Source organism: Arctopsyche grandis, chromosome 4 (genome assembly GCF_051622035.1).
Source record: "Arctopsyche grandis isolate Sample6627 chromosome 4, ASM5162203v2, whole genome shotgun sequence".
NCBI lineage: Eukaryota > Metazoa > Arthropoda > Insecta > Trichoptera > Hydropsychidae > Arctopsyche > Arctopsyche grandis.
In genome coordinates this window covers 3,610,345-3,633,304 of record NC_135358.1, presented here as the reverse complement: position 1 = coordinate 3,633,304, position 22,960 = coordinate 3,610,345, and the positions used below count along the sequence as shown (strand labels likewise).

At 36.7% G+C, this 22,960-nt stretch overlaps 2 protein-coding genes across 2 annotated transcripts in view; both read left to right on the top strand.

Moving 5' to 3' along the window:
* The window catches only part of LOC143910439 (uncharacterized), a 337,502-nt gene that overhangs the window by 102,214 nt on the left and 212,328 nt on the right, over window positions 1-22,960 (top strand). The window lies entirely within an intron of this gene.
* Gdh (glutamate dehydrogenase, mitochondrial) lies at window positions 5,407-22,795 on the top strand. The gene is made up of 9 exons (XM_077428929.1): window positions 5,407-5,981; window positions 18,560-18,760; window positions 18,837-18,976; window positions 20,122-20,215; window positions 20,284-20,441; window positions 20,521-20,682; window positions 20,757-20,961; window positions 21,036-21,190; window positions 21,263-22,795. Exons 1-9 carry the CDS (start codon window positions 5,543-5,545, stop codon window positions 21,377-21,379), a joined length of 1,671 nt encoding a protein of 556 aa, XP_077285055.1. The 5' UTR covers window positions 5,407-5,542; the 3' UTR covers window positions 21,380-22,795.

Sequence of the window (22,960 nt, the reverse complement as noted above, 5' to 3'; positions counted from 1 at the left end):
AGTAAAATTAAATAACTTTTTAACTACTTCACGTGTGTAAAAATTTATAGGATATTGCACTTTGGGACCTAAAGTTTGGGTATTTCAACAAAACAAATTTCTTACGACATACACAAACAACTAATACCTGCTTTAACAGTGCAAGGATCGGTTAACTTTTTTTATTAGGCTCGAAATGTAAGTTTCAACATTTACGTGGGCCCTTTTGCCGGGCCCATTTCCAACCTCAAGATTATGTATATACCAATATCTATGTAACGACTACCTACTGAAATAAAAATGGGAATAAACGAATTTCTGTGAATAATATAAACTGAATTGCTTAAAACAATTTTGATAGGACAATTCATTATCAACCAGCGATTTAAATTTACTTCATACTTTCAAAATAACATTTGATTATACATACTTCGACGATATAGTAAGATTTAAATACACAATTTTAAATAGTGGAAGAAAAATCCGGTAAACTGCCAACAGGAGTAAACTGTCACTTTCGGTCAACGGGTGTTCACGAAATTTTATATATCAAGCATTAGGTTTATAATTATAGATATGAAATGTCAGTTCAATACGTCGAAAAGTTTCCGAGAAAAAAATAAAAATACCTCGATCTTATAGGGTAAAAGTACTACTTCCGGTTGAGATAAAAATAATTTTATACATACGAATACATATATAAAATAATAAAAAGACACAGAAACACACACTCAGACACACAGAGCCGCACACATTTTTCTATATTATGTAAACGTGATCAGTAGATGTAGGATAGTCACAGTGCTATCCATTGTTCCATTGTTATAAATCCTTTGTAAAAAAGGTTCGGCAAACCTTTAACAAAGCATTTACAACCTTTGAACAATACGCGGCACCTTCTGGGTCCGGTGACTAGTGATCAGTGATCGATTCTGAGTTCGAATTTTCGCTTGTTGTAATTACGTACATATGTACATAGATAAAGTGAAAAGACAATCAGTAGAAATTAAGTTAATTGATAGTTTTTTAGTGACTCAGTTTGATGGTCTCTTTATTTTGTTGACCATGTGAAGATTTTTGGAAAAAAAATTTTGCCTGCGGCGCTTTTAACGTAATATTATTTTATAATGATTTTTTCAAAAATGAGTTATAAAATATGAAAAAAATAAAGTTGTTTTAGAAAAAATATTATGTAAAAAGCTAAAATTTTCATATTTTATAACTCAATAAGGTGTATGCAAAGAATATTTTCCATTTTTATTCCGATATAAAAAAGATTTTTTAAAAAAATATTCAATTTTGCATTCTTACCTAGGACAAGGGTTAAAACTAAATATACAATGTAATTTATGGATCTATTTTGCTTTTGCCATTTTTCTTGTACCTAAATTTGTTTATTCCATTTTTTTAAATTCCATTTATTTTTTACCCTTGATTTTTAGCGTGATGGAAAGAAGAAAATTTTGTTACATGGGGGGGGGGGGGGACAAATTTTTGTAACCCCGGGGGCCCCCTTTGACTCCTGGCATGCACTGATTTCAGTCCCAGTCCGCCACTGGTCACACGTGATCACCCGTCACACTAAAACTGGTCACACCCTAAAACTGGTCACGAGAAAACTGATCACACCCGAAAATTAGTCACGAGAAAACTGGTCACACCCAAAAATTAAAAATTAGTCCATCATACTAACGATAACTATCATGGTAAACGGACTACTAGTCAAATGTGAACCTGTCACAGGACAACTGGTCGCTCTAGATCGGTCACTCGTGATAATCCGTCACGCTAAAACTGGTCACGAGAAAACTAGTCACACGCTAAAACTGGTCACGAGAAAATTGGTCACACGCTAAAACTGGTCACGAGAAAACTGGTCACACCCAAAAATTTTAAATTGGTCACACAAACAAAAATATTCTCAAATACTTCTTATTTACGAAATTTTTATTATTATCGACTAGACATATGTTCGAGCCAAAGACCCTCGTGGCCGTGGCCGTGGCCGTTGTTTGTGGTCTTCGCGAAGAGTTCGCGGGCATCTGTCAGCTCATCTGACGCTCTCTAGCCACGCCGAGAAGGTTGGCAATCACTTTTTTTGCGATCAGTTGTCCTGTGACAGGTTCACATTTGACTAGTAATCACCGAACCAACTACCATACTAACGAGAACTCGAGTTCTAAATATTCCGTATTCGCGATTTTCATGGCAAAAAATGTCTTTTGGGCGATTTCAATGTGCGTAACAATCCAATTACCATTGGAAACAACAACAATATTGGTCTCTGAAATAACGCCAACATCACTGTAGTGCGTACTGGTAATAGGGAGGAGATTGCTTATTATTTAAACCACGCCACGTTTAAAAATATTTCGGATATACGGCCGTATTATCATAGTATTGCGAAGGCTTACCGATAGTGGAGTTTAATGCGCATGAAACTGTTAGTAACATTGACTGTGTATCATGCCCTATTCAGGAGCATATGTTGCTGGTTAATTTAACTGGTTATGGGAGTTAAATTAAAATAAAATTTAAGAAAAATTAAGATTGATTTAAAAGTGGCAGGGTTGTAGCCCCGCAGCCATATTTTATTTTATTTTATTTTACATAGATATATACCAGGAAGGCCTAACAGGTAAACCCCAATGCGCCTTCCTATACAATTAATTACAAACATTGCAGCAGTTTTTATTACATAAATCGCTGTATTTCGAGAGGCTGAAGAACTCGAAACTAAATTAATTAATTAATCCATAGAGACATCTATATATTTAGACTTGTACATAATTTTTTACACATTGTACATAAATCGAATTCAGATGTTTGTGACATAGCGAGTAGGATGGTTTTTGCCAATTTGATGGAGGAACCGTTTCAACAATGAAATCAGATAAATTGGCCAACTCTGATAGAAAACGATCAACTTGGAGTCACAAATATCCATGTATGACCAGCAGCATTATAGTAACCTCTCGGTGCTAAACATTAACGCAACCACCGAGCCATACTGCTGGCTGCATATGGACTGTATGTACATATTATTTATTATTTTTATTTTTATATAGATATATACCAAGAAGGCTTGACAGGGAGACCCTACTGCGCCTTCCTGGACAATTAATTACAAACAATGCAGCATTTTATTATTACATAAATCACTGTATTTCCAGAAGCCGAAGAACACGAAATAACAATTAATTAATTAATTAATTACAGAATTAATCCATAGAGACATCTATGGATTTTAGATTTGTACGTAATTTCTACAAACTGTACATACAATAAATATAGAAGATTTGTGACAACAGGAAAGATGATTTTTTGCCAAGTTTTGAGGAACCGTTTCAACAATGATCAGATAAAATTGGCAAACTCTGATAAGAAACGATCGATTTAGAGTCACAAATACCCCCAAATCTAACCAGCAGTATAGGGGATCGATCCCACTGATCACTTGGTGCTAAACATACACGCTACCATTAAAGGTCTGTTCATACTAAACAGCACTGCACGGCTTCAGCACTGCACGACTCCATTTCAAATATGTCATTTTATTACATTTCTGTTCATATCTAGCTACACGTCGTGGTCACGTCAAGCTTACGGCACTTTGGCCGAGTGCAAGGCAAAATCGGCTTACTTATACATTGCAGGCCATGACGATACGGCGCAATATTGCTTACGTCGTATTGTCGAGTACTTACAATATGAATGCATACACGTGCATTCGTAGCTACGCGTCAGAATACAAGTCAGCAGAAATTTTTTGGCGTTTATCGATCGAAAAATAATGTATAATCGCGTTTTTGTTGGAAGAAGAAGCTCAAGAAGGCAATAAAAAAGCACAGAGGCGTTTTGATGTGCATCCCATGTTAAAAAATAGAAAAACCGAAGGAGAGTTTTGGACACTGTATAAGGAGCTTGTGGATGATGGACAAATTTTTTTTAAATATTTCCGTATGAACCGATACCAATTTGAAACAATACTGGATAAAATAAAAACAAAATCACAAAAAAATCTACAAAATTTAAAGAAGCATTGTCAAAAAGTCATTGTCAGCGCCAAAACCATGCCAAAAGATTGAACAGCTGTCAACTGTCACTATCGATAATTGGTCCAAAACAGCAAAGCGGCTTACTCATATCACGTAATTCGCGTATATATTTCCACGATGGCCAAAAAAACGGATACGATACGTTGACGGATGTTGCTGTAAGGTATGAACAGGAAATGTCGGGTACTGCTGTAAGCCTGCCGTGGCGTAAACGTGACGGTTGGTATGAATATACCCATACAAAATGTACCAAAGAATACTTTTCGTACGACCGGATACCTGCTGAAGTCGGTACGTGCTGACTAGGTATGAACAGACCTTAACCCATTTGAACCCAGAGCTCGCGTGAAAACACATGTCCCATGTGCCCAGGACTATTTTTTCGTTTATTTTTAGTGTCCACAATTTCTCCTTTTCTGTTTGACCAATATCAAATGTCTTCCAACTTCCTTTTGATTTTGATTAACTTTGCCGGATCTGAATGGGACCAATTGTTTTCGTTTTTGACCTTGCACAACGCACAAGACTTGCACAACGTCTCTGTTACCTGTCTGATAAATCCTAATTTATCAAGTTTACAACCAAAACTTTTGCTAAGAATCCAAGCGTTATTCACAGCTACATCGATGTTCCAAAACAGAATAGGCATGTACCATTTTTTCCCTCTAATACTTATGTTATAGTTAGAAATATGGTTATCCATTTGATCAACCCCACCCATATATTTATTATACATATTTATACTAAATGGTTGATTGATTTCCACCCTACTTTTTTCTTTAACCGAATATCAGTTTCCAGGGGTGGTAATATATATGTATATGGAATCCGGAAGTTGAGACTCGTCCCAATTATCAATTTCTTCCCGTATCTCTACAGTAGTAAAATTGCATTCTCTGGAAAAAAATATGTGTCACTATCCCAAGGAGTCATATACGACTCCGTCGACTTTGATTTTTTTTTTCAGGAATATGAGATATGTAAACGCAATTTCTCTTATGCATATTATACAATAAGTCCTACTGTATTAGAAATATAAAGATAAATAAAAAATATGTAAAAATAAAAAACTTCCGTATGTTTTATCTTCGACATATCTGCAAGTCAAAAAGCGCTCGATGTTATTCCCTCAAAACTACAAAAGGAACTGATTTAATTTCGTGTGACTTTCTTAAAATTCATCACCAACATCTAACCAAGCGTAACGAAAGGTTTTACGGCCGTCCTGAGTGATCCCTTTATTTTACGACGCAAAATTGTAAAATGCCGTGAACGACCGCGTTGGCATACATCGTGTAAGTTCATAACTGACCGTGTGGGTTCAAATGGGTTAAACCGCACTGCTGGCTATGTAATTAGATTTTTGGTTGGAGCAGAGGAGATGGCCGTATCGAGGCAGTGTTACGTCACAGAGGGGTGCAAAATGACGGGCGCGCATCAGTTAGCGCGCAGCGGCCGTTCCGATCGGTCGCGAGTTCAGCAGCTCACGGGTCGTCGCGTGCAAGATGTGGCTATCGGGAAGACTGACGAGAGCGGCGCTTCAGCCGTTGGCGAGGTCGCCTGAAACGGCTCTAGCGTCCGTTTCAGCTTCGGTTTCAGGCTCAGGCTCAGGCTCGAGCCAGCCCAGCCGCGGCTATGCCGACCACGTGATCCCCGACAGGCTGGCCGACGTGCCCACGAGCGCCAACCCCAAGTTCTTCGACATGGTGGAGTACTTCTTCCACAGGGCGTGCCAGGTGGTGGAGGAGCAGCTGGTGCAGGACATGAAGGGCCGCATGAGCGTCGAGGACAAGAAGAAGAAGGTGAAGGGCATCCTCATGCTGATGCAGCCGTGCGACCACATCATCGAGATCCAGTTCCCGCTGAGGCGCGACTCCGGAGACTACGAGATGATCCAGGGCTACCGCGCCCAGCACTCCAGCCATCGCACGCCCACCAAAGGAGGTTCAAATCACAATTCTCACTCTTCATCGATCTCTCTTCCCTTTCTCACTTATGTTCGATTCGATTCATACTTAGATTTCGTGCTCTTTTTGCCAAATTCGCCGACGCTTACGTCATCGCCCGCCAACTGTCAAATGGCGCTCTTTCCAAAAAAAGTCGAATTAAATACTCGTCAACTTATTTCGCGCTCATATTATCCTTTCCGGTGCTCATACAATTCGCGGCGTATCGTTTTGTTAAATTGCGCAAACTTTTTTTACAGCCGATGTTTGCATTTTTTACATTGCTCGTTTTATGAATAAAAAAATAAAAGTATTGAATAATCATATTTGCCATTGAAATGTCCGTATTCATAATGACTTTTAAAGATTTCCCGCCCACATTATAGTGTGATTCTCGTTTTGCTGAAACGAGTCGATTATTTTGATATTCCGGTATGTATGTACGTACATATGGACAAATTGCATACTATAATTTAAGCTACCTTTTAAATCAAAGATTGAGTATAATATAAGGATGCAATTCTATATGATACTAGTGGTGCTACCCGGCTTCGCTCGGTTCCACTTTTGACGATTTCTCCCGTTTTAGTACGGATAAAGTAACTCGAAATGGAAATGCAGTCTAGTAGTGAGAATATCATCGAATCATGAAAAAAAATCTTCATTTGTTTTTTTTTTTTTTTATTAAATTTATTTAAGTCGAAAAAAAATCATATTTTTTAAAGACCGACCAATCATAAACGTCTTAACTAATCCAGCCAATCAGAAACGGCTTTGACAACAGCCAATTAGAATCGAATTACAGTCGCCGTTTCGGCTTAAGACATGTTTTTTTTTATATTTATTTAAAAGAAAAAAAATCCAGATGTGACCAACACATGACTTTATCTATGTATTTGAAGAATATAAAAAGGATAAAAAATAAAATTCGAAATTTAAACATACATATGTTACATACACGTTCACACATGCCGGTTATGAGAGCATTTTCGATACAAATTGAAGGCAAATGTAAGGAATCTTACACAAGACAAAATTTCTACTTCCGGTTGTCGGATTTTTTATTGCTTAAAATCACTATAAGATGAAAATAATTTAGAATGTCAAAATAAAATAATGAAATATTGTTTTAAAAAAATTACTACTTCCGGTTTACGAATTCTGACCCAAACCTTATCAACTCTAATTTATTACATAAAGAATGCAAATATAATTTTTCACCTTGATACGTTCAGGGGTGTGGAAAAAATTTTGAAGTCACAATATTTTTGACTTCTCTAAGAAAAAATCCCACTTCCGGTTTATTATTATATTTAATGATTATTTTTATATTTTTATCACATTGATACAAAAATTATTCTTGAATTTTCTCGTGAAGTGCACACATGTTTAAGCGGTCGAAAGAAATAGTGGAATAAAAATCTAAAAATCTATTGCGACCTCAATATTTCTGAGAATACCGAATCGTACGGCACGCCACGCCTAGATAGACTATCCAGCTGTGATAGGCGTGTCCTCATATCGATTTTACTATATCTACAAGTTTCTCGTACATTTCTTCAAATATGGAAATCATACAAGCATAAAATATCACTGAAAACACTCCAGGGGGTGACTTTTGTCATGGTTGGCCATGTTTTTATTTAAAGGCTTTTTATGAATGAAACATAGATTTCTTTCACAGCAAAAAGATCTTAAAGTCAAATCTTAGATTAGATCTACTCTTGGTTAGTTCTATTCATTATATAACCACATACATACAATGCATTTTGCAATATGTTCAGTAATTTTTATTAAAATGTACCATCTCCAGTTTTACTACACAGTTTTGCCTAATCAACTCAACTTGATGATACTTTTTGAATTATATAATGCTCAAATTGTATAATTTTAACAAAAATGTTGTTCAACGCTTACATACATAGGCTACATGTAAGGTGACACTAATGTATAATAAAAAAGAAAACGCATTTCACTCTTGGTTTTCAACCTATTGCTATCTGGTGTTTGCGTTAATTTATGCGATAAGTTTTCTTATCAGCTTCTTATAAGAATTCTACTAGAAATTGTTTGCCGAAAATGCATAAAATCTAGCTCGATATAAAACATAATGACTTTTTTTGTATTAGATAAACGATTACATTCAAATCTGAACTGAAAATATACAGGACTTAATTAAATGTACATTCGTATATCAGAAACCAAATAAATCACTATCTTATCCTTAATTATTGCAAAAAAGAAAACACGTGTTGCAAAAACCTCAATATCTTGGATCAAAGTTCAACAAGACCAATTACTGAATTTTTATCATTTTATTAAGCCTTGTTAAAAAAAATTTGCATCGTTTTGTCAGACCATAATTACCGATTATATTTTATCAATTATTCCACGACATTTCCACGAAGCGTTGCTAACGTGTTAATAGTAAATGCAAATCTAAGTTTGTTTGAAATTTTATTATCATATTAGCTAAACTTATACCGTTTATTTATCCAGTGTTATGCTATTGGATTATGTGTTAGTATGTAGCTGCATGATAGTTGCACTTCTGCATTCCGAATGCATTGCCGTGATGCTGTTTGTTTATTAATAAACGTCTTGCGACGTGCAAGTGAATTGATACATCCTCCTATTTTCATTGTTGAGGCCTTGTTTTCTCGATTTTCCACAGCAACTAACTAGGAGTGTGAAAACTCGGCGAGCAAATATTAGATGTCTCGCTTAGTGCAAATTTCGAAGTCGCGTCTTGGGTAAACATTTCGATGTAAATTGATAAAAATCGACTTCAATTTGTTCAGTCAATAACACTGGCAATGTCAAGATGGCGTATGGATTCGTATCTTGTTCTTCATTTGGGGGCTTCGACTAAATTTATTTTAGTATCAAAGACTACTTATTTCTAATTCCTTGGAATAACCTTTATAATGCTGCGTAGGGAGGGGTTAAGGAACCAAATGAAAGGTCAGAGTCGCTTCACAGCATTATTCAACGATTCGAGACGACACGGAACCACCGCTCCCTTCAGAATAATCTGAGATACTGTGTGCATCTCCTTGTAAAGGACAAGTTGCACATCATAGCTTCCCCGATCCATCAATGCGTCTATTGTCTAGGCACTCAAACGTCTACCCTGGCAACTCTATTGTTTATGCACCCCCTCGCCCAGGCACATACTGAGTCCCGTTAGCCTAATCCGGGGTCCCTATTGTTCACCTACGAAGGCATTTAGACGGTGGATACTCGCTATCATGTCCCCACGTTACAATATAATCAATGGAGCCTTAGTACATATTTCAGGTTTCTTTGCGGGGAGCTGGGGAGAGCGATTTGATGAAATACACTATGAATCTTTATCAAAAGTTTAGACCAGCAGACAAGTTAAAACATTTCGATTAGAAGCTTCTTCAAAAAAAAAAGTTTTATATTAAAAAAAAACCCAGATTGGCCAAATTTTGCCCCTCCTGGAAAAAGCTGAAATGTCGTCCCCGTTTCTTAAAAGTTTCTTTTTTACATTATCTTGGGTAGCGTTTATATTTATTCGGTAGTAGAGGAAATCCTTTATGATCAAAACCTGATCCTATTCAATCCTATAAGGGAAAATTGAATACAATGGAGCAGATGCTTGTCGGTGAAGAAATTACATATTTTTTCAAGCTTTATGTCAGCTTCAGTCTGTTAGTTCCATACCCGTCAAAAATTTGTGATCTGATTTTGAATCACTTCCACTCTTTAGATCGTTTTGATATTTACCGACATATGTACTGGGGCTAGCTAACATGAAGTAGGCTAATTTTTCCGACATGAAGCTAGAGGAGTTTATCATTAACGAACACATTAAAAATTGAATCGGAATCTTGTGCCGGATCGAAGCGGTGACAGCTGGCTATCTAAACGCGGCTTTCTACCGCCCCTTTGGAACTTAAAGGTTAAAAACTTGATCATTTGTATAAGCTACTTTTTCATTAACATGTTTTTGTTCATAATGTATTAATATTTTTGAAAAAATTGCAAAAACTTCCAGAAAAACATACATTTGGATTAGTTTCAGCGTTTTTATGAAGTAAGACTTCTTAACGAACGGTATAGTGAATTGCTTTCATATTACATCACGCTTCATAAAAATTCGCAACTCTGAAACATTGCACAAAGCTAATATAGGAAGGCTCCCCCCCCCCTTTGAGAACTACCTCACAAACTTAACCTTTTTACAAGGTTTTTATTAGTTTCACCTCGCCAATTGGTCTGACAAACTTCCTACATTCTTCCTATCGCTTTGAAACTTTGCCATTTTGCGAGGTTTGGCCGCCGATAGCGATTTCAATCGAGTCGATGGTGAAATATAATTATTGCCTTGATTTATTTCCTTTTAGAAGTTTTATTTATGTAGCGCAAAACAATTTCACGGGTACACGTCCGAGCTACTCAGTCTAGGTTACTCGTATCGTGTCAACCCGGTACTAAGCACATAAAAGGTCTGACCGCGCTATGCGACAACCGAACGATCCGACACTTCAAAATAGTACGCGACCAAATATTGTTTGTATGAAATTGTATGAGACATAACGCACTGCACGACAGTCGCATGACGTAGAACGACACCGTGCGTCAAAGTTGACTATTCGACCAACTTTGACCCAAGGTGTCGTTGAGTGGGGGTTGCCTTGCGATAATTATTCTCCTTCTTCATATCGTGACTTTGAAATAGCATATAGCATAATCTTTTGGTTTTTCTCGACTGTTCTTCTTCCTCGCATATCAGAGATACTAAATACCGCCCGTTTCGTCCATCTTGCTCCGAGGTACCGAACGAATGATTGACATTATCTACTGTAGTGTCGCATCGCTCTCGTTCAAGTGCGGTTTACCTAATATTGTCGCACACTGTTGTGAAGTGTCGGGTCGTTCGTTCGACGCATAGTGCGGTCAGACCTTAAAGGACATCAAGCGTCGCCCAGGCAAAAATTATCAGTCGAAAAATGTTTTGGCCTTAGAAACGTGTTGAAAACACTCAGATTGAACGATTGCAATCGACGATTTGTATTTGTTTTTTTTTTATTACAGATAAAGTAAATCGAATCATTTTTTTTTTATTGAAAATCTTAACACTATCGCAAAATCCAATTGGCGGATTATCGTCGCCCGGAAACAAACATCGACTTAACGTTCAATCACAATCGATTATCATCTTCGACTGATATCATATCAATCAAGACAGTTCGATCGCCATCAAAAGCAAATTACACGAAGAGATAACGAAAAAACATGGCTCGATTGTGTGAGCAATGTCGAATTTGGTAGATTTTTCGTCAGATATTCTATTATATGTAGAGCGGCTCATAAGGTCACGGTGTCAAGGCTTTGTGACCTTTACTTTTATTTCGTAATGAAATATTCATCAATGATATAACAAAATGTACACATACGCACGCTCATTAGGCACGTTTCCGTAAACTGAACAATATGAAGAGCTCGAGTGAGAAGTTTATGCATTCAACGTCTGGGAATGACATTTACAACCAGTTGGAGATCCAATTATAATTAGTTTTCTATGAATATGACTACAGACTAGGAGTCTGGTCGTCCCGAGTATTTTTACCTCGCTTTAGAATAATGATTGTCATGTAAAATGTTCGTATAGAAGTACATATCTATAGCTTGGTGCACAGATATTGTATGTCCATTTTTTTTACTGAATTTTAAGTTTGTATAATAAATCAGAAATAAATCAGGTTTTTCCTCTCGTGGTAATTTGGCCAGCAGTATGGGTCGGTGGTTGCGTCTATGTTTGACACCGAGAGGTTACTGGTTTCGATCCCGTGCTAATATTTAATACTGCTGGTCAGACTTGGATATTTGTGACTCCAAGTCGATCGTTTCTTATCGGAGTTTGCCATTTCATCTGATTTAATTGTTGAAACGGTTCCTCCATCAAATTGGCAAATATCATCCTACCCGTTATGTCACAAATATCTAAATTTGATTTATGTACAATGTGTACGAGTCTAAATCCATAGATGTATCTATGGATTAATTAATTAATTGTTAATTTCGTGTTCGCCCGCCTCTCGAAATATATCGATTTATGTAATAAAAATGCTGCAATGTTTGTAATTAATTGTCTAGGATGACGCATTGGGGTTTACCTGTTAGGCCTTCCTGGTATATATCTATGTAAAATAAAAATAAAACGTATACCATAGTTTATCTTGAATGGAAAAACCTCAATTATTCCAGCATCTACTAACTAAAAATTCGATACAAATTGAAAAATGGACATACAATATCTGTACACCAAGCCATCGATATGTATAGTCAAATCCTACTCTTAGACTTTCACAATATTGCTTTAGAATGCGTTTCGCGACTATTTTTTCATTAGAGTTCGCCTTATATTTAGGGATTGCAATACCGGTTTACCGGTAAATCGCCGAAATGGCGCCATCGGTAAATTAAAAAATTACCGGTATTTACCGATATTCTATCGCGGATTAAGTACAAACGCAGGCATATTATTGCATAACATTACATTAAAAATCGATGCAAATGGCGTATTGTGGATTAGGTTGTCTGGAATTTGTTTATATTCAGTATTAAATGTCTAAATTGATAAATTCACCGGCAAAACAGACCAACCAAATCGTAATAAATGCGATCAGACGGTTGTTTCAATTATGATCGAAACTTTCATATGGTCCAAACTTTAAATAAATAAACATGATTGGTTAAAAATAAAATTTATTGATTATTACGAATTTACTTTAATGTATTTATATGACACTTTTCATCTGAGATTTATTTTTAATTATTTACGATTCAATCTAGGTTAATGTTTTTAGGAAAAGTTAACCATATAAAGTTATCCCGATTTTTTTTTTCGTTTACCGGTAAATACCGGTATACCGTTAGTAGGAAAAATAATTTACCGTTTACCGGAGTGTGAAATTCGGAGGATAAATTGCAGTCTCTATTTACAAACATATGTATATTCCATTTTTTTAGCATCACGCGCCATTGATAGTCAATAATAAGCCCATTCGAGTGTTTTGTTCGTCTAAAATAGTATTTATCGTATTTTATGACGCGTTTTACAGTGTTTTCGTAACATGTTTACCGAATTATATAGGCCCGTTAATTTCGGCGACCTTGGATGTGTGATAACTTGAGGCCATAACGAGGTGGATAAATTTTCTGGAACGTGTGTGAATTCGAAGCCTTTCATTTGCGGTTTTGTTAATTTGTTGTTTGGCTGGATGTGACATTCATTAAGTTTTACCCTGTCATTATGTAGTCGAATGTGTGTATCCATTTTTGTGCATTAAACTTTTTTTTAGTCGAGTTGCTTTTGGACAAGTTGTTTTTGCCCACAAAATATGGTTCAACTGATGAACCTTGTAGATACGCGATTCCTATTGGTATATAATCAGTGGCAGCTGGTGAACAATCACATTAGGAGTTCACTAGGTTCAAAAATTAAGACGAACAAAAAAAAACGATTATTAAAGGCAATAACTAACTATCCAAGGAACGAGGGATTGAGGGTTCGGTGACCTTCGGAACCGATCGTAAAAACTCGCGACTTTGTAGCACTGATTCATATCAGGGCGAAAACGCACCGAGTGGTATGGGACGTCATGTGTCCTTGGCTTCCCGCTGTGACCGTAGACAGTGGGTGTTCCCCAAACTGAATTGCACGTGCAGACTGCATATGTTTGGGAGATCGCACGTGTATGCATATCCATATGCAATCAAGCAAGGATGTATAAAATATCACCGAAAACACTCAGGGTGGTGATTTTTACGGGTGGTGGTATCATGTATATGGACCAGGGGTGCTGCGTTTTTTCTCATGTATCTAAAAAAACAAGGCAATAACTAACTATCTGAAGAACGAGGAATTGGGGGCTCGGAGCCGAACGTAAAAACTCGGGACTTAAGAGGGCTGGAACCCAGCGCCTTGTCCATACAAACGTATTAGACTTCTTCCTCAATTATGGCACTAGAGCAATTCTTTTTTAATATGCTATGGAAATCCACCATAGGCATGTTTATATTTTTTATATTTTTGATCAATCGATTTTTTGATTTATTTGATTTTTGTATGGACAAGGCGCTGGGGTCCAGTCCTCTTTTTTTGTATGAAAATACATGTTTCACGTGTCGAAAATACGTTCTCTTTCTCTTTCATTGGTTTTTATATGACATTTTGTATGGAGAACTTTTCAATAGGAGCGCCACTACATAGATGAAATCGTTGACGCACAAGGCTCGGCGCGTACAATTTTATGTCCACGTGTTTCATCGGTGTAGACCAGTGGTTCTTTACCTTGATGGAAGTACCCGAACCCTTCTTAGGGTGCGTACGCACCAAGCCAACGAACGGCCCACAGGCCAACTTTAAAAACCAGTAGCGTACAAAATATCGAAATAAAAACTAAATTTAAAAATTGAAATTAAATATCAAAATTAAAACTATTATTATTATATTAAAATTAAATTCAAGTATCAAAATAAAATTATAATCATTATATTAAAATTAAAATTAAATATTGAAAGTTAAAACAGAACATGCACAATTTAAATAAATTTTCGAGATTGACCTAAAATTAGATCATCAACAATCACATACAGGTAATCCTCGACTTTTGTTTGTCGAAGATGTTTTGACTTACGAAGATACGCACTAAGATCGAAAAAAAATCAAAGAATTATTATTTTTACTTCCCCGTAATGCGCAGTTACTGAGAATATGTCATGTGTTAGTATGGGTGATCCAACGATTTTTGCTAACCCGGGGTGTTGTCGGTCACATCAAACGGATTTTTTTATTCTTCAATTGTTTCTCTCGTCGAAATAAATCAAGTAATTAAATCATTTCAGAGGTAAAATTTATCGGATAATGTGTGATTATTAATTTTATTTCGACGAAAGAAAAAAAACCCTTTGACAAATCACCGACATCCGACACCGCGTTTTTTTATGAATTGTTTTTTTTTATCGATCATCCACGTGGAAATACAGTAACATCTCGTGACGATTTTAACAATTTTTTTTTCGCTCGTACGCAGAGAAGTTATAATATTTCTCTGGTTTTACATGCGGTATCGTCGTAATTCAAAACATCAACGATGATCTAATTTTAGCTCAATCTCGCTCTTTAGCTTGATTTTGATATTTAATTTAAATTTTAAAATTTAATTTTTATTTCGATATTTTGTACGCTACTGCTGGTTAAAAAGTTGGCCCAAAATCGTCGTTGGTTTAGTCCGTAAGCACCATTAATTGGCACCCGAATCATATGAGTCGGGTGTGTGTCTTGACTTCCGCCGAACTCCTGGGGTTCGATCGAATCCAGGTTAAGAACCACTGGTGTAGACTATAGAGTACGCACAATTTCTTGAAAATACCCACTATTTTCTTCGTGATTTTCGTTTATTGCTAGTATATTGATATTGATATAAATTTGTTAATTTCGACCAGTATCAGCGCTCTTTAGGACGAGTCACCCCCTGGTCATAATAACATCGTATGACCAATAAAAATCGCATTTCCTTGAAATGAAACATTAGTTATTGATACAGCCTTTATGATTATTACCACACTATTGGATATTTTGCACAATTCATTTGTGGGGGCGAAAAATATGATTTCATATAAGCAGCTCACATACTTGTGTTTATACGCGTACGCAGCCTACAATCGTTCAACACAAGTTTGTTCACCTGTAACATATATGAAGAGCAATTCGACACTACACAAAACACTCGACATTCATCAAGGCAGGTGTCACTTATAGGGTTAATCTTGCCAAATCAGCGTCACGTGGCTGCGGAGGTGTGGCTCCCACGTCACCTAGACCATTACGCAACATGTGACGATAGACAAAAATAAAATTAAAAAATAAGAAAAATTCAACAACTTGACCACTTGAAATTTCAACCGGTCTTATCACAGCCGCGTTGTTATCAGCGAATGTGTGATTTTTTTCGGCGAACAACTGTGCTTAGCAACTGGTCCCACATGCCTGTTTCGTAATGGTTCTATTTTCGCCTGCTGCCCGGACAGAGGTGAAGGGGCTCGTCTCGGTTTTCCGACTTTTCCTCCGCGTTTTGAATTATTCATGAAATTTTCCGGTCGGGAGAATTCACCGCCAGGGTTTTTACAGCCGATCTCAAATACGCACCTCAATCGCCGTGTTGATTTTCTACTTATTGTTTTTGCATCAATTTTTCAACGGGAATTTTTCTCGTCCGTCGTCTGTTTTGCCACTTTGGCTCAATTTGAGAATGTCGTCGACTAAAATACTCTCTCAGTTTTGTTCGTCTGAAACTCGTGTGTCTTCCGTGATATAACAAGCTTACGTCCTTGGCAGTGTCTACTTTTTCTCTAAAATGTTTTTTCTTCTGTTATGACACGATATTTGTTCGTTTGCGAGCTGTTGATGACTTTTTGCTGCACATTATGTGGCAGGAAGTAATTCAGACATTTGGTTTTAAATTGTTCTTTGTGTCTTGTATTGCGTGCTAATGCTATGATGATTGTATTTTTGTTTAATGTGTTTAGAAAGTTGTCGTAGATAGCTTTCTATTGTTAGCATTGGTGGCAGATCATATTCGAAAGAGTCGCAGAGATAGGAATGGGAGTTGGTTTATATTATAATTCCTAATTGGTTGTTCGAAATAAGACGAGCCCACTCTTAGGGCGAAAACACACTGAATCGAATCTCCTACACTTCTTCAAATATGGGAATCACCGTTATCGAACACTGCCAATACAAGGATTTAAGCCTGGGTGCCATAATAGAGATTATGCGTGCTAGCGTTTTTTTTTATTTTTCACACACGCATACATATACCATAAAGACCTGACAGGTAAATCCAATGCACCTTCTTGTCCAGAAACATTATACATTTGTTGTATTGTTGCGTAGGGGTGGGTGGAGGATCCAAATGAAAGGCCAAAGTCGCTTCACAGCATTTATTGAATTATTCAGGAGGTCCACGCGCAGTCAGCGCTCGTTCCAGAATAATCGCCCCCTTTTAAACGGCAAGTTGCCCACCACAGCTTCCCCGGTCCATTTATTTATCCAGTGCTTGGGCACGTACAGTTATACAGTCTCACGCTCTCGCCCGGTTTGAGACTGTATGTTCTGTTCTGAGAATTCTACCAGCCACTTATTGCGTCCCGTTAGGCCAATTCGGGGGGTCTCCATTGTAAACCCCCCGAATGCACTTAGACAGGGGATAATCCCCACAATGTTCCCACGTTACAGTATTATACAAAGTAATTACATATCAATTAACATCCACATAGACATTTACAATTCAGCGAAATTCAAAATCGCTGAAAACTTTGAAGCTTTGCGAGATAATGGGTAAAGTTGCCAATTTTTTGGAACCGTTCCAATGAAAATCAGATAAATTAGCAAACTCTGATAGGAAATGATCGACCTGGGAGTCACAAATCTAAGGTATGGCCAGCAGAAACCAGTGGGATTTGAACCCGTGACCACTTTGTTCAAAGCATTATATGTCTATTCTGCTAGTTTTACATGTGCAAAACTCTAAAAAATAAATCGATGTCCAGACTCTGTGTCTATGCCCTTAAGGTATGCAAACAAAGTGTGTACATGTAAAAACCCTAGCACGCCTAATCTGCACTGTAGCGATCCAGGTTAAAACTCACCCCTTGGAGTGTTTTCAGTGATATTTTACCCTTATGTATGTTTGACAGTGATCGATAACGGTGGTTCCCGTATTTGAAATAATAAGATCGTTAATCGGAAATAAGATTAACAATGACATGAAGATACGCCCATGACAGCCGTACAATTCTGTGTGTTCTTAGTTGCCAGTTTAGAAAATATGTGGAAGGTTGGACTTATGCCCACAGCTGGTTTATATGGAAAGTGATGTAAATTGGCTACAATGCCACTGCAGCTACATGATAAACCGGTCACCGAAAAAATTAAAATGTTTGTAATAAAAAAACAAGTATATGGAAGGGCACGCACGATAGAAGTGTCAATTTAGAAAAGCTTCCTTAATACATTTATCACTTTGGGCGAATACTGAATGCGCACCGAAACATCAGAGGCCGAGCGGAATTTGTCGAACTTTCCAAATCAACCGATAGGCGTCGCTTTTATGACTCAAGTAAGCTACGACGTTTCGTTTCACATCCGTTCTAGACTTACTCCCCTCGCTATAAAAGTTAAAACTTAAAGTCAATGACAGATTTTGGAACGTATCTGAACTAAATGGTCCTATGTTGAAACGTCATTTACATATTTTTTAATCATTTATCATTGTGAGCAATCTGCTATTTCATGATAACATTTTTTTTAGTCAGAAACTAAGGTATTTTCACTCGTAGATCAGCTGTAGATTTCAATCCGATTTATCGACTGTATTTAGGTCAAGATTACAACGATGGTTAAAAAGTTTTGTTTTTTTTACCCCTTTTTTGTATATAAGAATAGACACTTCGGTTCTTTCTTTCAGAACGCCTGTAAATTGTTTTTATTATATTATGCATATTGATCTGAATTTCACAATTTATTATTTTTTGTTACAGGTATTCGTTTCTCCTTGGACGTGTGTCGAGATGAAGTGAAAGCTCTGTCCGCTCTTATGACGTTCAAATGCGCCTGCGTTGATGTACCATTCGGCGGAGCCAAAGCTGGAATCAGAATCAACCCCAAAGTGTACTCCGAGCACGAATTGGAGAAAATCACACGTCGTTTCACACTCGAGCTGGCGAAGAAGGGTTTCATCGGTAACAAATCAATACAAACCACATAGAATATTTAGTATAATTGTATATTAATTTATCTGCATCCAAACGATTTCAGGACCCGGAATTGACGTACCAGCTCCCGATATGGGCACAGGCGAGAGGGAAATGTCCTGGATCGCTGACACATACGCCAAAACTGTCGGATACAACGATATCAACGCTCACGCTTGCGTCACCGGAAAGCCCATCAACCAGGTGCAATATTCGTCATATTTCATATCTTATTTCATTTCACAACTTCTCGAAAATTATTTTGAAAATCGGAGGCAATTTGTCTATTATCACCCCCCAATTCCTCAAGAGAATTAATTTCGCATTCTGGGGTACCTCAGGGGTCCAATCTGGGGACATTGTTCTTTTTAATTTAAAACAATGACATTTCCAAAGTAATAAAGTTTTCAGATTATCTTTTATTCGCTGATAAAGTTAAGTCTCATAGTGACGCAGCCCTTCTCCAGTTGGACTTACATATATGCGCTGTTAAGTTGGTCTGTCGAAAATAAATTAACTTTTAGCATTCAAAAATGCTGTGTACTCAATGTGACAAGATCTTCAAATCGCTTGATTAATTCCTATCGCTTCAAGTGGTGTTGAATTAAAGTTTGTGGATGAATTTTGCGATTTGGGGGTTATGTACTCAAATAAATTTTATTTTAAACGGGGCACATAGACAATATTTGTTTGCGGGCCACAAAAATGCTACTATACTACGAGTTAGTAAACCTTTCCAGAGTGCTTTGGTGCTTAAAATTCTTTATGAATCTCTAGTATGTAGCATTTATTTCTTCCATTATATGGAATCCCCTACCCATGTGACTCATTCATTGAAGATTGAGAGAATCCAAAAACGGTTTCTCAGATATCTTATATGAAATTGTATTGTTATTATCCTTGGCTATATTCTAGTGCATTCCTATTAGGGGTGTTAGGCTTCAACTCATTGGAGTCTCATTGTGTTATGCTTCTGGGAAAGCAATTTTTTAAACTATTAAATCGGATAGGACCTGAGGAATCGTGATTTGTTTTCTCCTCCTGTGGCTCGCACAAATATGTTGCCAACGTCTCCAATATCTAGAGCTACATATATCCCTTGATCTCTTCAATATAAACTGCCAAACTGGTTTGGTGGTTGATTTTATCAATTATAAATGTCAATAATTTCTCCATCAAGATATAACGGGTTGTTATTATTATGATTAAGGTTATTATTATTATGATGTTATGATTGTATGACTGGCCACAGTGACGCGTTAGACCTCTGTACATAATGTCACTGTGGCTAATATGTTAAAAAAATATCTATGTAAATATTTTTAACATATTTTTTGCACTTTGAATAGGGCGGTATTCACGGTCGTGTCTCGGCCACCGGACGTGGAGTATTCCACGGTCTCGAGAACTTCATCAACGAAGCCAATTACATGAGCATGATCGGTAACCCTTCTATATAACAACACAACGTACTTGTCATTGCATCGGTACTAATTCTTCAATCATCGTAGGAACTACTCCCGGATGGGGCGGCAAGACCTTCATCGTCCAAGGTTTCGGTAACGTCGGTCTTCACACCTGCCGCTACTTGCACAGGGCTGGAGCCACCTGCATTGGCATCATTGAACACGACGGGTCCATCATGAACCCCGACGGTATCGACCCTAAAGTAAGATACAGCATTTATATAATAATAAATAAATTATTATATTTAACAATTTGCATTATTATAGTCGTTGTTCTTTTAGGCTTTGGAAGATTACCGTAACGAGCACCAAACCATCGTCGGTTTCCCCGGAGCCAAACCGTACGAAGGTGAGAACCTCATGTATGAAAAGTGTGATATCTTCATTCCAGCCGCCATCGAACAAGTCATCCACAAGGAGAACGCCCATAAAATCCAAGCTAAAGTATATTGTATATATATTAGAAATTGTTATTATATAAATTTAAATGTGTTTATTTATATGAAATTATTTATCAGATCATCGCTGAAGCTGCCAATGGGCCGACCACACCCGCCGCAGACTCGATCCTCATCGAACGCAACATCCTCGTCATTCCCGATCTGTACATCAACGCCGGTGGTGTGACCGTGTCCTTCTTCGAGTGGCTCAAGAACTTGAACCACGTCTCGTACGGTCGTCTGACCTTCAAATATGAAAGAGAATCCAACTACCACTTGTTGGGTGAGCTCCTCGTCCAATTTGAACAGACGCAATGAAGCTGTGTGTGCTTATTAAAAAAATGTATTTAATTTTAGAATCGGTACAAGAGTCGTTGGAACGGCGCTTCGGACGCGTCGGTGGACGCATTCCCGTGACACCGTCTGAAAGTTTCCAGAAGAGGATATCTGGTGCTTCTGAAAAAGACATTGTACACTCTGGCCTCGACTACACAATGGAACGCTCAGCTAGAGTTAGTATTTATAATTGTTCGGTTTAAATGTACACGTTTGTGCGGTTGTAATATTCTTGAATCTTCTTTCAGGCTATCATGAAGACCGCCATCAAGTTCAATCTCGGTTTGGATTTGAGAACTGCCGCGTACGTCAATTCCATCGAGAAGATATTCACCACTTACTCGGAGGCCGGTCTCGCCTTCTAAGCATCGTACATTTTAAAATCATCACGCATTTTACCACAATAAGAAAAAAAAAGAATACCATGTGAATTTCGTCGTACGTACATCAACGACGATTCTCAAGTCGTGACGTTACTACGTTTTCCGTTTTTTTGTTGTTTATTAATTTTATTTACTTAACCGTGCGAATTTTGATGTGCGGCCGTAATATATTATGATACTTAGCGAAATACTCAATTGCTGTTTATATATTATATATAATATATATGTATGTTGACGCACCAAAATCGTTATATAATAAACGTATAAAAAATCTACACACACACCACTATTGCACCTAAGTAGCTTTACGAGTCTGTCGTCGGTAAAAAAAAATTGTATGCTGTCGTCATTACGAACGCGCTGAATTTTTTCTAGCTTATGTAGAAGTGATTTCTTGAAGATATTAAAAAGTGAAGAAAAAAAAATGGTGCATAAACCATCATTTATTACATATATACATATATATATATTGTTGATGTATACATTTTTGAGCAATTTTATTTCTTTTAACGTATACATATGTACATTGATTATATGTATTTTAAATATATATACATGCATATATAAGTCTGTTGATTTTATCTTTACATCTATATTAAAAAATGAGAAATATGATTTGCTCTATTTTATTGTTTAATTTCTTTCGAACTTCCACACATATATATATATATACTAGGATCCTTTTTTTCATTTTATTAACCCTTTGACTGCTGACGTCTTTTCTGTTGAAGGCCTGCCACGTTGAAAATTTCCATCTGGAATTATTTAGAAATCTAATAGAAAGCAGGTATAAAAATTGTAGCTAATCCAAACAAACCCTAGATAACTACCGCTGAGGATTTCGAGCGTTGTAAAGGTGTGTTTATACTCTCTAATATATCTTGCAACAATATAAAATAAACAAAAGAAGTCTATTAATGAATGTATTTTTCTAAAACTAGTTCCATCTTCTTCATATTTGTTAAAATATAATGATCACAATCTAAATTCTAAGCCACAATCTAAAATACTCAGCATTTCGGGATTTCTATTGGGAAATTCTGCTATGGTTATAAATTCAGAAATTCCGGTGTAAACGAGTCTTTATAAATGATTATAGACAAATGAAATGACACGGATTACACGAACCATGTTCAATGCATTTTTTTTTTCAATGTTACCTTTAAGGCTGGTAATATTCTCGTTTAATTTATATGCCCAATATGTGACGCCTATCGGCGTTTTGCAGGCATGGACTTGTTAAGAAACGCCGATGGGCGTTGGTCAGCATCAAAGGGTTAAATAGGATGGTAGTCTTTGTGTTAAAAGAAACATTCTATATTACGTAATTCGAAAAGATCAATAAATTAAATCATATATATAATTTCGAAAGACACTTTGAATGTAACTATTGTTGGTTCGTATAAAAACAAATAAATATTGAAATAAAATAAAACTATTCAAATAAATTTAATAAAATGTTTACTATTAAATTTATTATGTTTAAGCGGTTTATATTAAAAATACCGAGCGAAGCCGGGTAAAAACACTAGTAATAAATAAATTGTTATAGGATACTTGAAA